The sequence below is a fragment of the Parasteatoda tepidariorum genome, chromosome 7 (assembly GCF_043381705.1).
Source record: "Parasteatoda tepidariorum isolate YZ-2023 chromosome 7, CAS_Ptep_4.0, whole genome shotgun sequence".
NCBI lineage: Eukaryota > Metazoa > Arthropoda > Arachnida > Araneae > Theridiidae > Parasteatoda > Parasteatoda tepidariorum.
This window is the reverse complement of record NC_092210.1, coordinates 7,628,160-7,643,929: the sequence shown is the minus strand read 5'-3', so window position 1 is coordinate 7,643,929 and position 15,770 is coordinate 7,628,160. Positions and strand designations below refer to the sequence as shown.

The window sequence follows — 15,770 nt, the reverse complement described above, 5'->3', positions numbered from 1 at the left end:
GCTGATAGCTGTATAGCGAGACAATTTTTTTGTAGTGCCACAAAGTGAGCCTATTTGGGCTCCTTTGGATTGGCACTATACTTCAAAGGGATTCTTATAAATGAGCTGAAGAATGTTGATTGCTACACTGTACTCTTTGATGAGACGTTAAATCAGTCTCTACAATCTAAGCAGATGGACATTATGGTAAGGAATTGATAATAAAGTTTGCACTAAGTATCTTACCTCCCAATTTATGGGTCATGGAACTGCAGAAAATATTTTGTCCTCTTTTTACAAATGCATGGATGATGGTTAAAAGCTCTCTAAAATACTTCAATTATCCATGGATGGACCCTATGTCAATTGGAAATTCTATTAGAAGCTTCAGTGTGAATTAAAAGAGAAATATTCCCACCAGGTCATATTCATTGGCAGTTGTGGATTACACATAACGAATAATGCTTTTAAACATGGTGAAAATGGGATATGTTCCTTCTAATTTTTATTTTCAGAAAGAATTGTTGCTGCATAACATTTAGAGAAGGTTGTGTAAATTATGGATGAATAATTTCAGAAACGATGTTTAATAGAGGAGAGGAGGGGGTTATGGAATAGTCATGGAATATGGAATACCTAAGATTTAGCTCTGTCTTTCATGCAGCCTTCACATGGAAATACACAGGATTAAAGGATTTCACCATTAACACCTCATTACCATTAGTTATAGATTGTGCTGAAAATGATTTTGTGAATTAATATGTAAAACCAGTAGGGTTGTTTTTAAAAAAATATAAATTTTAGTCCATAATACATATACTCTCTTCTCTCTATATAGGCAAAGCATTTAGGTATTATATTTGAAATTAATTATTGCCACAACAAGCATTGTTGCTTCTAGTAAAATAGAAGAGAATAATTTTTAAAATTGGTCTTAGATTAAGGTCCTTGAAAATTTTGTTGAGGTCCTTGAAAAGTCCTGGAAAGTCCTTGAATTTCAATCTCGTCATAGAGTGGGAACCCTGAGTGAGCTATAAATTTCCGAAAATTCTGGTAAGCAATGTTAGATGATGTTAATTGGTAAAAAAAAAATTTTTTTTTTAGAGGGGTGAACTCAAGTGTTGTTTTCTAATTGTTTTCTAATTGTTAATTTCTAATTGTTGTTTTCTAATTCTCTAATTGTAAATGTATGTCACAATAGGATTTAAATACATAGGTCAGGTGCAGGTAATTTGAATTTTCAAATGTGACATCTTGGAGGTCATTCACTAATTAATTTTTGTTATTAATGTTGTAATGCTACATTTTGCAATTAAATTGAGCTTTTTATTGTTGATTTTGCTATCAAAGTCTCAAATTTATTTCAATAGTTTTATTTTTAGATAGCTATATCAATAGTTATATTTGATTAAAATGTCATATTGTTATCTTTTCATTATTCCTGGATAATCAATGTGAATAATTATTTTGATAATAATAATAAATACTTTAATTTTAATAAATAATACTTACAAATAATTAGTAATAAATACATTTAGTTAAAACTTCCTGATCAACATTTCAATATTCCATGTTAATTTGAGCATTTTTCAAATGCATACTGATCTGAAATAAATGGATACTCTTATTAAAAGTTATAAAATGTTGCTATAAATCAGTATTATATTGTTTTAAAGAATATGTTAGTTTTTATTCAGCTATTTTTCTAACGACTTTCATTTTTCATTGATTTTTAACTTTTTAATTAATGATCATTTTCAATTTCTGATATATCACTTACCGAGTATTTTATCATTATTAGTTTATTTAAACTTACTCCACTCATTTGTTAAAGGCCTGCTTTCTCCTATGCAATATTACTTTGTGTGAAAAAAAGAAAAGCCTACATAGGGTTGGTGGATTCTAAAATCCACTACATATAAGCTCCTTTTTTTTTTTTTTTAAGCGTTTGAAATTTTTTGTATAACCTTTTATAAGGTTATGAGAATTATATTGCTGTCCAACTTCATTAATTTTAAAATGTTGATTGAAAGCTATTTTCTCTGCTATAATTTGTGTAGCCATCTGCTGATAACTTTAGGAAATGCAACAAGACAGCAAGCAATGCTAATTTTACAAAAATATGGGCAACAGTGAAGGTTTTATGGGATTAAAAAAAGAGGCCAAGACTAAGGAGTACTCGTGTGCACTATATTTTAATAATTTTCTCATTTATCATTGAATTTATTTGTTGTTATGAGCTTAGAATTTATTAATTTGGTTGTTTGTAAGCACAGAAATTCAAGTCAATCTTCAAGTCAATTCAAGAAATTCAAGTCAAGACCAAATCTTTACATTAATTAAAATTTTAAATATCCCATCCCACAAAAAAGAAAAAAAAGTTTAAGAATTCAAATTAATTGTAGATAGGAGCTGAATGAATTTCTTTTTATGAACCAATCTCAAAAAATAATGCTACTAATGCTACATAAGCTGCCAGCTCTACTGGCTGCCAACTTTACAGTGGACTATTGGATTTTTGCCAGTTTCTCCTGATCTTCCTGTTTTAACAAATATTCTTTTAGTTTTTGTACATTTTGGAAAATTTCCTAAAATTGAACTTTAAAAAAAAAATCCCTATTGAAATAGTATATTTTTCTCAGATTTTTGCTTGGTTAAATATTTAAATAAGTATTACTAATACATAATGAAGCAAGCCTTATTTATAGAAATCAGTTTAAAACTTTTTTTTTTGCTCTAAAATGTAAAGTTTATTTTTACTCAGAACTCCCTTTTTAAATTAATTAAAAAGCATTTTATCTGTCTTTGATGAATTAAGTGCTTATTACTATTTAAATTTATGAGAAACAAAATACGTAACATTTAAAGTATATTTATTTAATGTCAATCATAACTGGAGAAAATTGTAGTTTTTCTATTTTGATGACTATGAAAATCCATAAAATTCCCTTTGTGAAAAATAATTAATACATTATGCAACAATTATCATGAAATTTATATTATTTTGTAAAATCTACTGAATTTCTTTCTATCCATGTTGGTAGCTATGTTACTGGAAAAATGGACCTATAAAGGGTTAATAAAGGTTAAAAAGTGGAATTGTGATGTTCCTTCATATCTGTGTGACCTTATACAAAAACAGGGTGCATAGCATTTTTAACAAGTGCTTAAAGGTGCTTATTTTTGATTTACATTTCTTAAAAGCCCTTAAAAGGGCTTTTTTTACTCAGGGTTTGTAAAAAGTGCTTAATTTTCTATATTTAAAAAAGAGATTTTTTCTTTGCCGTGTCGATTGTCATTCTAAATTACAAAAAATGCATGATTTTCAGAATTACATCTGCAATATTTCTAAAAACTACTTATTTTATCATGATCATATAAAATTTTTGAATTTTATTGATTTTATGTTTATAAATTTAGAACTTTACACCATAGAAAAAAATAATTTTTATTACTGCACAAATCCTAATTAGGATTTTTTTCTGGAAAGTGAGTAAAAATATTTTTCAAGTGCTTTAGAAGTACTTAAAAAGTGCTTATTTTTTTTTGAAAAATCTAGCTATGCACCCTGAAAAAATTTATAAATATTACACTGTATCACCAAGATGGGATGTTATCAACTTTTTATTACACATATCTTATTATTTTTCACCTTAATCTAAATAGGTTATAGTGGTTATTAGCAAATAAATAATTTTTAGTTCATGTTACAGTAAAAGCACTTGACGCTTGTAATGAATATTAAATTAAAAAATGTTTAAATAAAAAAAATATTAAAATTAATTGTTTTGAATTTCAATATAAATATAAGTTTTATTTGAATAGGCTCAACATTAATTATGGAGGAAATGACATAACACGTTTATTCCACTGGTTTTTAGGAAAGTTAAGTTTCCCTTACAAATGTTCTCCAGAACTTCCATTAGACTGTTTAACTGTACAGGAGTTAAAAGAACAACTTTGTCATGTAAATTTGGTAAGTACTAATATACCTGCCGAGTCTTTTGTTTTTTAACGAAGACTCCTGTATTTTATGACTATCTCCTGTCTACTCATATATTCTCAAATTTCTCTGTATTTGTAAAAGAAATTTAAAAGAAAAATTGGTGGTAAAATATGCATTGATGGCAAAAATACGCCTCTTATTCCTCAACAGATGGTGCTATTAACAGTACTACAGTATGTTGAGTGTTAATAGTTTAAGTCGAGCCGTGGTGGCTCAGGGCATAGAGCGTTTGCCTTCCAATGAGGTGAACTGGATTTGAATCCCAATAATGACTGGTCAATACGAATTCCGCATCCAGTTTGCACTGACTACAGTGCTGACATAAAATATCCTTAATCGTTTAACTTTTATCTGTGTTTTTCGAGTTATTTACTGTGCAGCTAATATCTTTTTGTGTGTCGCAATTATTGTGCAAAATGAATTGTTAAGATATACATCATCCTAATTTTCTCTATTTTATGTTATTTTTTTCTTTGTAAAATTCGCGATATTGATAAGTTTAAGAAATAAATTGATGCTGAAACGTTGTTTAAAACTTTTTTGTTTATTATTGTTTTGATTTGAGTTTATACTTAATCTTGATCAACCTATAAGTCAAAAATTAGATGGTTGAAGTAATTAATTTTAAGTTTTCCTTTTTTATTAAGCCAGTTTATACTTACAATGGTACCATCAAGAATTATTAGCATAATCAAAAATTATCAGTACATTTAAAAGTTATCAGCACAAGATAAAAAAGGCCAATAGAACAACTGTTAAGTAGAAATCTTTATTTATCAATAATTATTAATTTTAATGAATAACTTAGTGATTCTTTATATACATCCAGTTACATAAGAACAATACTAATTTAAATATAACAAAATATGTATACGTTTATAAAATGTATATTCTCAATGTGAAAAATGTGTGTAAACTGTAAATATTTGGAAAGTAGAAAGTAAAAGACCTGCACACATTTTTTTTTTAAATAAGAAAATGTGTATATATAGCAGGTTTGTTACTTTTATCATTGTTATCTTAGCTACTGTACGTAAATAACCACTGTTTTTAAATATAGTTTTAGATTTTTATTTACTTTGGAAACATTTTGATCAAAGAAAATTTCCTTCAAATCTTTTCACAATCATAATTACCTTCACATTTTAGAATATTAATGTTAACATTATTTTACAGTTTATACTTCTATAATTTGTGCATTTTTTTAAAAAACTTATGAAATGAGTAAACAAATTGTACTGTTTTTTATTTGTTATGTGGGTTTCTGATTATTATTATCAGGAACCCACTTTATTTTGTGAACATTATAGTTCACAAAAAAAAGGTCATCCCCGAATAACTTTCGATCTAATGATCGGAGTTTCACTTTCTAGGACTCTGTCTTAATGGCTCAAAAGGGTGACCTCAAATATGCTATGTAATAAGCACAGACAACATTCGATGTTACGAAATCTGTCACAAAGCGTACTTTCTCTGAATATCCATGAATTTTTTTTTCTGACAGATTCAGATTTGTGTCCCTCAAAATATAGGGAGGACCCGCAATCTGGGAAATATGGTCCCAATAATTTGGTTAGGAGAGCGCTCCAAAGCTTGGACCCCATAATGTTAATTTTACTATTTGTGTATTTTGCTATAATTGTAGAACTTTTTAAGAGAATTGAAAAAATCTTGCACATAATTATAAAATTCATTTATCCGAAGATAATTCCATGCAAAAAGTTACTTTTAGTAAATATTTATTATTTTATTTCATAATGGTTGAAAATTTTTGAATTGTAAGCCATACAATTTTTGCATCATTTTAAGGAGTATACTTTGGCAGAATACAAAATTAAAGCAAAATCGGTTGAATAGTTCCTGAGAAATCGAATTTTTATTATCTGACTTCTTTGAAATTCAATTTCTCAGGAACTATTCATTTGATTTTGCTCGAATTTTGTAATTTGTCGTGTACATGCACTCTTAAACATGCACTCTTATTGTTATGATTTTTTAAATTACATTTGATGATATATCCAGATTATAATATCTATTTTGAGTGGATTTTAAATATTTATATTTTTACATATTTTAATAATGTGTATTTGAAATTAGGACATCTATGGAGTTCAAGACAAGTACTTTACCATTAAACGTCCAAGTGTACCAGTTTTACGCTATGGTATAAAGGTAAATTGTTTTTCTATATGAATTTCAAGTTGTAAATGTTTGAATTTGTATGGAACAGTCTCTTTTTCCAATCTCCATTTTTCTCAAAAGTTAAGTGAAGAAACAAAACTTGTAAAACTCATTCCAAATAATGAAATAAATTTTTTTTTATCTCCTTGTAATTTGTAATATTTAAATTTCTATTTCATTAGTGATATCCATGAAACATTTAAATTTTTTATTTTTACATAATTAATTCATGAAACATTCTTTTCCTCCTGTCGAACAAGTTTTGTCTCTTTTGTTTACTTTTCTCAAAAGTAAACACAAGAAACAAAACATGTCATGTTAATTTAAAATAAAGGGAAAAAATTTGCCTTTCTATAAATCAAGATTTTTAAATTTCTATTTCATGAGTGATACCTTTATAAAAGTATAATTTAATCCATGAAACATTCTTTTTTCATTTTCACATAACTTATCCATAAAATAGACTACTGGAGTTTGTCAGTTTTCCCTGGTATACTGATTTAATAAAAATTCGCCTGGATTTTTGAAAATTGAGTAAATTTTATCTAAAAGAAAACCTGTTCAAAAAAAATTTCACACATTTTATTACATGTTTAAATAAGTCATCAGGAATAGTAATAAATTTAAAGCTTTTTCTCTTTTTTTTTCGGTTAAAAATTTTTTAGCTTTTTTTTTTATTCTGAACTTCCTTCTTTAATGAATTAAATGTCTATTACTATTCAAAATTGTGAGTAATCAGAAATGGAAAATGTTGCAGACAAATTTTAGTTTATTAGTGTATTGTATTTGAATGACTTAAAGAATCTATAAAATTCTCTGTGTGTACAATATTTGATATATAATGCAACAGTTATTATCAAATTTATATTATTACGTAAAATTTACCGAATTTTTTTCTGATCCATGTTGGTACTATGATCATACTTTTCTTGTTTGATATTTGTATTCACTCTTCAAGGGTCCTCTTGTTAGTCCTCTTGTGTGGTTTATTTTAGAGTTTAAACATGTCGGCAGCTATCTTGATGCATGTTATTTATCAATACATCCAGGCAGACCAGGACCAGCATATTATTTTTAACACATTTTTACTTAAAGTATCATATTAATGAGTATTTTGAAGTACATGCAATATCCAAAAAAAATCTAGTTATTACCAATTTTTAGTTATTTACCAAATTTTTATAAAACTAAAGCATCATTTTGATAAAATTTATCAAGTATATTTTTGCTGCGAATTAACATTTATGGTATTTTTTATGCCCTAACGATATGATGACCCCTCATTTTAACGTTCACTTTCGGCGAACCATGAGGGTCGTTATATTGAGCATAATCTGTATTGACATTATTGTGTATATTTCTTGTCTATATAAAAAGTAATGAGAGATTTGCTGAGGTTAAAAAATTTTATGATTTTAACAATTCAAAAAATTTTGAGTTTTATGCATTTTCATCTTTATTGTTTTCCCCCCTAAGGTAGGCGATGAATGTTTGATTGCTCCACTAGCTTTATTTCACCCAGAGTTGTTTGGCATCACAGGTCCTAAAAAGGTTCAAACTCACACTCGAAATGAAGGATTGCCAGACGATCCTTATGATGAACAGTATCTTATTCAAACTCAAGTATGTATTCTTCCCATTAGATAATAGTATTTGATTCTCTCCATATTCATAAAATATCTATACATTTTTCTAAAATTTCTGTACATTTCCGAATGTAAGTCGATCTGTGTATTAGCCAAAGAGTACACTTTCTATTTTGAAATTCAACCAAAATTCAAACTTTGTATATAAGCTGCCATGCGCAAAAAAAAAAAAAGGCATGCTACGCTTGGAAATAAAAATATTCCACCTCTCTTGTAGTAATGGTTACACTTTGGCCAAAAGAACCTCCCATTATCGTAGTTATATTTTTTAAGCAATGTTGCTTCACATTAACTTAACTGTAGGGATGAAATCATTTAGTCTATGAAGAGACAAGTTAAGATAAAGGCACCCGGAATCTGCAAATTTGAAATGGAATTTATTTGATTTTAGAGTTTTTTTCTTTTTGTTTATGTGTTGTCAGTCACCTAAACAAAGGTAAGCAAGAAGATTAAAAAAAACAATAGTATTTATGTTCCACCTCCCTTGTAGTAAGAGAAGAGAATCTCTTGTAATCATAATTAGCTCTTTTTAAACAAAGCCATGTTTTTGCTTTCAACATTCACCAATAACAAAGGCCGTAGGAAGCTTGATATTTAGCTTGAAGTTGCAATAATAGGGAGCCACTTAAAGTAAATATTCTTTAAATACTGTTAAAGATTTAGATTGTTTTACAAAATTGCAACTTTTTTTCTCTTCTTTAAATTTTTTTAAAACCTCAAACATGGTGCTCATTCACTTAAGACCCCCTACCCAGGCATGGTGGAAGATAAAACAATGTTTTTGTTATTATTCATGCTTGGTGGGTGCTTCATTATGAGTACTCAAAACAAATTGACTTCCTTTAATACAAATGCTTTCATTGACAAGTATATATTGCTGTTTCATTTTAAAATTGACGTAATTTCGTTGTTTCAGAGACGTGGTGTGAAGGACGTAGCTGATGGTCATCCTGACCAATCTGCTCTGGATGAATCTCATTTGAATGCTAGTCTATTGGAAGAAGACATGGATTCAGCTGATCCACCCACTAATCCAAATGCTAAAGAAATGGAAGATATCAGCTGTGATCAATTATTTGGAGTTGATCAAGCTATCCTTCAAAGCATTGAACGTTGTGGTATGCTTTTATATGAACATACTTTTTTTTAAAAAAATTTTATGATCTGTTATTGTTATGATAATTTTAAATTTAAAAAGAAACGGAAGCATTTAACTGTGAGAAGTATGACTGCTTTGATTTGAGTACAAAATATGTACAGGGTGATCCTACGAGATCATGGGATAAACTTGGAGGGGTGGTTGATTATGCAGAAACATGTTTTTCGTTTAGGAATGTATGGTTTAAAATGACGTGTTAATGTACAAACATAAAAAAATCACGCTTGTGGAAAAATGTGTTTATTTATAAAATCAACGCTAAGTACTTCTTGGCCACAATAAATGCTCTGATCACTATTAAAAAAGCAAACTGCAATCGGCAGCTAGAAAATGATGGTAGGTTGGAAGATTGTAATTTGCTACTGTGATTTTGCCCATAGTTGGTGAGTATGTATTTAGGGTTGCCACTCCACAGGGAAAATCTGGAAAATTTAAAAATCGCCTAAAATAACAGGGAATTTTGTTCTTATTTTCGTCTTTCAAAAAATGGTGGCCACTTGAAGTGTCTATGAGAGATTTCAGGATATTTCAGCCATACTAAACTATTTAATTTACTATAACTTTATTTGTTTAAAATATGTTCAGTGGTACCTTTTTTCTCTAAGTTCCTCCACTAATTAAATTTAGTATAGTTAGAACAGCACACAAAAGCTCAGTGATAGTGTGTTTCCTCTTAAAATATTTTGAATAATATGTAAAGGGTATAGGTAGGAACTTTTTTGTCCAGATTTTTGAGTAGCGACTCTGATTGTATTTTTTTCCCCTCTGCTAGTTAGTAAAGCGATAGCTTTGAAAGCTATCGCTTTACCAAATTTTTCAAGCTATCTGCGACAGGACTATAATCTTTTTGCAAGATACTTTTAATAATAACTTACCAATTTAAAATAACAAAAGCACAGTGTTCATGAAATATTATATATATATATATATATATATATACTATTTTTTTGAATGAACATGTAATGATTTTTTATTCTAATATTATCGGTGATATTCTCACATTTTGTTGGAGAGGGGAGAAGCACAAAAATTATTTTCTTCTTCGCTTGATTGAGTAATTGCTGAGAAACGATCGCCAACGAATTCGCACAAATCGGACTTCTCGAATGTGTGCGTTTCGTTTGGGGATTAGATTGTTGTAATAAAAAATATTGGATTTATAAAACAAGAAATCAATAGCAATATTATTAGAAAGTAATTAAAATCAAATGCACAATTCGAATTTTCCATATTGTTTGAAATATATTGGGATATTTTAAATCCACGTGAAAATCAATAGCTGACAAAATACAATCGATATATGATACTATCGGCCAAAAGTAATTATTATCTAAAGGTATGATTCAAATATTGCATTCTGTTGAGAAGAAATGTAATTTTTTTTACTTTTTGATAGAAAAATCTTCCCGCAAGAACTTTGAAACGTTCTGCGACAATATATTTATAGGTTCAATATGCATTGTCAACCTTATACAAGCAGTATCTTTTTGCTTTATGACTCATAATTGCACTTTTCCTCCTAAAATGTCCCCTGAACTTCATCTATTTTCCACTCCCAAACTTTTTTTTTTCCTAAAAAAGAAAAAAAAAGTTTTTAACATATTATGATGATTTGGGAAAATTACAGCTCTTTTTACTTGCGTTTTACCATATGATTATAATGTAGGATGTGGTTTAAAAAGTTTTTAACAAATTTCATTAAAGATTGCCAAAACCCCAACATTTTATTATGTTTACCATTAGACGCCATGTGAATAAGTTCGATGTAAAGACATATTGATTTATTATAATATTTATTAATCAAGATTATCTATCAAGCTTTTAACAGCTAAACCCGATGTTGTCAATTTTTATCTTCCCTTAAACTTGAAACAATTTTCTTTATCCTTGTTTAGATTCTGAAGAAGTGAAGAGAAAAATGTATAGCTGTATCTTATTTGTTGGTGGAGGCATGATGTTCCAAGGAATTCATTCATGGTTTCACAACAAATTCAGGACTCTAGTTCCGAGAATGTACAGGGCAGATCCCTATGACATAATCACCAGGCCTAAAGTAAGTTAAAAAAATTTTGATAGTCAAAATCAATAGTTCCAAACCTTTTTTAGTGGTGCAAACCACCACTGGTTCTGTAAATCTACAAACAGACATCTATCATAGCTGCCAACAAAGATAGGAAAAAATCCCGTAGATTTTAGTAAATTATTTAAAAATTGCATGATGTACTAAATATTTTACACATAGGGAATTTATGGTCATTAATTAGTAAAAATGCTTTATATTTACTCAATATTAAAGATTTTTCAGTTTAATTGAAAAAGGGAGTTCTGTATAAATATAAACATGAACATTTTAGAACAAAGTTTTACATTTATTTTTATAAATGAGCTTTCATCATTATGTGTTACTTATTTAAATAGATTCAAGCAAGCTTATAATCTGTGAAAAGATTCTATTTCAGTAGGGATTTGTTTTAGAAAACTTACTCAATTTTAGGGAATTTTCATTAAACCTGTAGTATATAGTAGAGTTGACATCTATATAAAAATTACTGTTCAAATAGAATTAATAAATTGAACTCATTTAATAGCTAAAACCAAATACCTTTATTCACCTTCAAAGTAACATCAGTTAGTGGCATGCACTTTTGACATCATCAATGAAGTGAATGATTCCTTTTTTTTTGTGTGGAGTCAATCAAAATACTAATGTCACATCTTCTATGAGTGCATCACAAAATCGAAACAGATTTTGGGGTTGGTTGGGCAGTTCCAAAGAGTACGGTACATCGACCAAAGGTCTATTGCTCATAAACTCTAAATCGTGATTAGCAAAAAAAGTCTTCTAGCTAAAACAAAGCTCAGCAAATACCTGATAGGAATATCTTGTAATTACCAGATCTTAATGCAGTGTTGCCCATAATGCTCGAATATTTGAGCAGAATAGACCTCACAATCACACAGTATATGTCGTGAAGTCTCCTCCTCAAGATGACGACTTCCACAAAGAGAATCAGATTCAATACCCATAATGTAGAGGTGTCTCTGTCCTGTGAGAAGACCAATGATCTTCCTCAAGTTATTCCTGTTGAGCTGAGGAAGCTCTTTTTGATGCAAGCTAGGCAGCCACGATTCATCTCTTTAGCTTGTCTTTGACCATCCGAGTTATGCCATTGCGCATGTGCTGTAGAGCTTGAATATAGATTTCTTGAAGGATGTGAGAGAAATTCCCAAGGCTGGTTCAGGGCTCTAGAAAATCCCACTAGAGCCAGCTCATAACTTTTTTTATTTGCGCTTACTCAAGTCTTTTGCGAATTAAGGTTGTACATTTATTCCCAATTTCGATTTTGAACAGCATCTGTTGTCTCTACATTATAGGTATTGCATCACAGGTTGTTGGATGTTTTTTGCCTCGTCTGCTTAGATTCAACAGTCAACCCAAACTGTGTTCTTCAACTGTGTTTTCTTTTTCACCCTAAAAACACTCAAGCAAAATTTAAACAACTTTTAAATTCATTTTCGACTAGCGTGTTCTTTACTCCTTAACAAACACTTGTTGATGTTTACCAACAAAACATGGTCATTTTATGAATGCTGTAGAACAGCCTAATGTTCAACTCCATAGGCTTGTCATTTTGAACCCAATCCAGGAGACAAGAAAACTCCTGGATTAAGTATTGGGAGAAATTTGCCTTTGGGAGGACTTTTTGATGGAACTAACCCGCATTTGTGCTACATGGAAAGGAAGACCAAGAGAACCTCCCACAATTAGCCTGATGGCAAGGGGACTAACACATTATACGTCTACCACTGAGGATATTTTCCGTCAGCATTGTTGTCAATGCAAGCCGGATGTGGAATTCGTATCAATCAGCCATCACTGGGATATGAACCCTGTTCACCTCATTGGAAGCCAAACGCTCTATCTTCTAAGCCATCACTGCTCAAAAGATATACTTTGGAAATTCTGGACAATGCTGTTCTCCCAACTCTATGGCAATATTTTTTAGGGGAAGGCTTATTTCTCTTACAGCTGGATAACTGCTCCATTCACACATTGACAAGGTTTCACAAAATGGGTGTTCAAAAACTGTACTGGCCTTCTCAGAGCTCTAAATTTCATTGAACATCTTTGCTGTGAATTAAAAAAAATCAATTATCCTCATTGCCAGCTGGGAAGGACATCTAGAAGTAAATTCCTATACTACTCACCAAACACAGATAGTAAGTCTCCTTAGTCCTGGGAGGGAGTCATGGTGGCTCAGAGGATAGAGCATTCTCTCTCCATTTGCATAAAATATCATCAGTAGTTGATGGATCATGGGTTAAAGTCTCCTTGCCATCAGACTGACTGTGGGAGGTTTTCCTCTCCATGTAACACAAATGCAGGAAGGCAAATTTCTCCCAATACTTGATCCAAGAGTTCCCTTGTCTTCTGGATTGGGTTGAAAATTACAGCTATGGATTTGAATACTAGTAGTCAGAAACCCAAAAATTAGGTCAACTGTTCAACGACGGTTTTAAAATTTAATGAAACATCCTATTAATTTGTGTCTCACGACTATCTGAATGTTTACCCCTAGGCTATTTAACGAAGTTGCTAAATCCGGATTAAAAGTTCGTTATATGGAAAAAATTTTAAACAAAAAATCACCTTCGAAGTACTTAAGCAACATAAAGCAGGTTTTAAATTCATATACACTAGACATAATTGAAATGGCAATTGATACACCTTTATCTTGTGAACTTGTATCTACTAATTATAAAAGAAATCATTATCCAGTGTTACACTAGCATGCTACATATATTTTCAACTAAAAAGAAAGCTAAATTTATGTATTAAATTATAGCTGCATTTATTATAAAAGTATTGGTAAGCATAAATTACCACATGCGTTTTTAAGTTTAATTGCTATTGATAAAAATCTGTTAATTTTATCTGAATTTTTCGTTTGAAATGCAAACAAAAAGGGAAAGGGATTTTACTGCTTTCTCTATAAGTTAAGTGACTACTGAAATCAATTCAAGGTCATTTCCTCCATGAAATTCTCTGAAGTATTTTGGGAAAGTGGATCGCAAAGAAAAGTTCGTTAAATAGAAAATTCACTTCTCGATTTGGAAGTTATTTTACGAAGAAATTTCCAAAATGTTTTTGGTTCCTCGAAAAAAAATTGCAAAATGGGAAGTTGTTTAAATAGAAGTCCAACTGTACTAAAATTTTTAGAATATTAAATTTTGTTATTTAAATGCAACCTGTGCAATGAAAATATGTGAATACAGTCGGACTTCTATTTAACGAACTTCCATTTTGCGATTTTTTTTGAGGAACCAAAAACATTTTGGATATTTCTTTGTAAAATAATTTCCAAATCGAGAAGTGAATTTTTAACGAACTTTTCTTTGAGATCTACTTCCTCTATTTCTCAAAATATTTCAAACTTGTTAACGCATTTTATGGGCGAATCGACCTTAAATCGATTTTCGCAGACACTTAACTTTTAGAGTAAGCAGGAAAATCCCTTTTCCTTTTTGTTTGCATTTCATACAGGAAATTTAGCTTTCATTAGTTGAAAATGTATGTAGCATGGTAGTGTAACACTGGATAATGTTTTGTTCTATTTTATGGTTAAGATTTATGAAATTATTCGTAGATAATAATTCACAATTACTATTTCAATTATGTCTAGTGTTTCTGAATTTAAAACTTATTTTGCGTTGTTTAAGTATTTCAAATGGTGCTTTTCTATTTAACGAATTTTTCATATAGCGAACTTTTTATCAAGATTTAGCGACTTCGTTAAATAGAGGTCCTACTGTAAATACTTTTACTTTGAAACAGGACATGGACCCTCGAGTTACTGTATGGAAAGGAGCAGCATTGATGAGTTGTTTAGATACTGCACAAGAACTCTGGATTAAAAAGAAAGAGTGGATGAAGTATAATGTAAAAATATTGAGAGAAAAGGCTCCATTCATATGGTGAATTCTATAGGAATTTTTTGTGTATAAACTGTACAGAATTTTAATAAATTTTTTTTTATGCAAAATTAGAGTAATGTTGCTTCTTTAGCAATTTTGACCAGACTTTTGCAGCATCAAAATTCAAGTATGAAAAGCAGTTTATATTAATACTGACATATCAAAATAAGTATACTATGTGTTTAAAGTGTTCCACTTTTCCTGGAAATCTCCTGGGACAATATGTCCCAATCGTCTTGAACATTGCAAAAATATCAGAATGAATAATGAAAATATTACCAGAAGTTATAGGAACCAGAAGTTACAGTTATAAAATAATCAAAACAGAAACTAAAATTTTGTTTCATGATATTTTTTATCACTAACGGGATTTATTGTCTCAATGGTAAGTATGATTGGGACAATATATCCCACAAAACAAAATGTCTACTTTTGATACTAAACAGGTACAATTATTACTAAATAAGTACAAACATAACTATTTTACACAAAATATGGCAAAAAGATAGTTGTACTTGCCTAAAAATTCAGAAAATATACGTAAATTAAAATGAGATTGACTGGCATGCTCTCAAACAGGAGTCTGTCACTTTGAATATGAGAGTGTCGCCAAGTTCATTTAGTTATATTTTTATTCCCTAATGCCTAAAGAACCCTGAAAATATAAAATCCCATGCAAAATGGGGATCTGTTTATTCATTAGGGAATAAAGTTTAACCTATTTGACTTATAATATATCCTATTTGGGTTGAAAGGCTATAAAATTATACTTTCACTCTACCAAGGCAAGTATGTAATAAAAAATTTGAACTAAATTAATTTC

General features: G+C 29.7%; 1 protein-coding gene across 1 annotated transcript in view; it reads left to right on the top strand.

The window, feature by feature from the left end:
• The window catches only part of LOC107441023 (Actin-related protein 8), a 28,397-nt gene extending 13,382 nt beyond the window's left edge, over nucleotides 1-15,015 (top strand). The window contains exons 8-13 of the mRNA XM_016054151.3: nucleotides 3,805-3,955; nucleotides 6,083-6,157; nucleotides 7,643-7,789; nucleotides 8,729-8,930; nucleotides 10,867-11,024; nucleotides 14,808-15,015. Coding sequence (XP_015909637.1) covers nucleotides 3,805-3,955; nucleotides 6,083-6,157; nucleotides 7,643-7,789; nucleotides 8,729-8,930; nucleotides 10,867-11,024; nucleotides 14,808-14,951 — 877 coding nt within the window. The 3' untranslated portion in view covers nucleotides 14,952-15,015. The remainder of the gene's footprint in view (nucleotides 1-3,804; nucleotides 3,956-6,082; nucleotides 6,158-7,642; nucleotides 7,790-8,728; nucleotides 8,931-10,866; nucleotides 11,025-14,807) is intronic.
• Nucleotides 15,016-15,770: the final 755 nt, after the last annotated feature.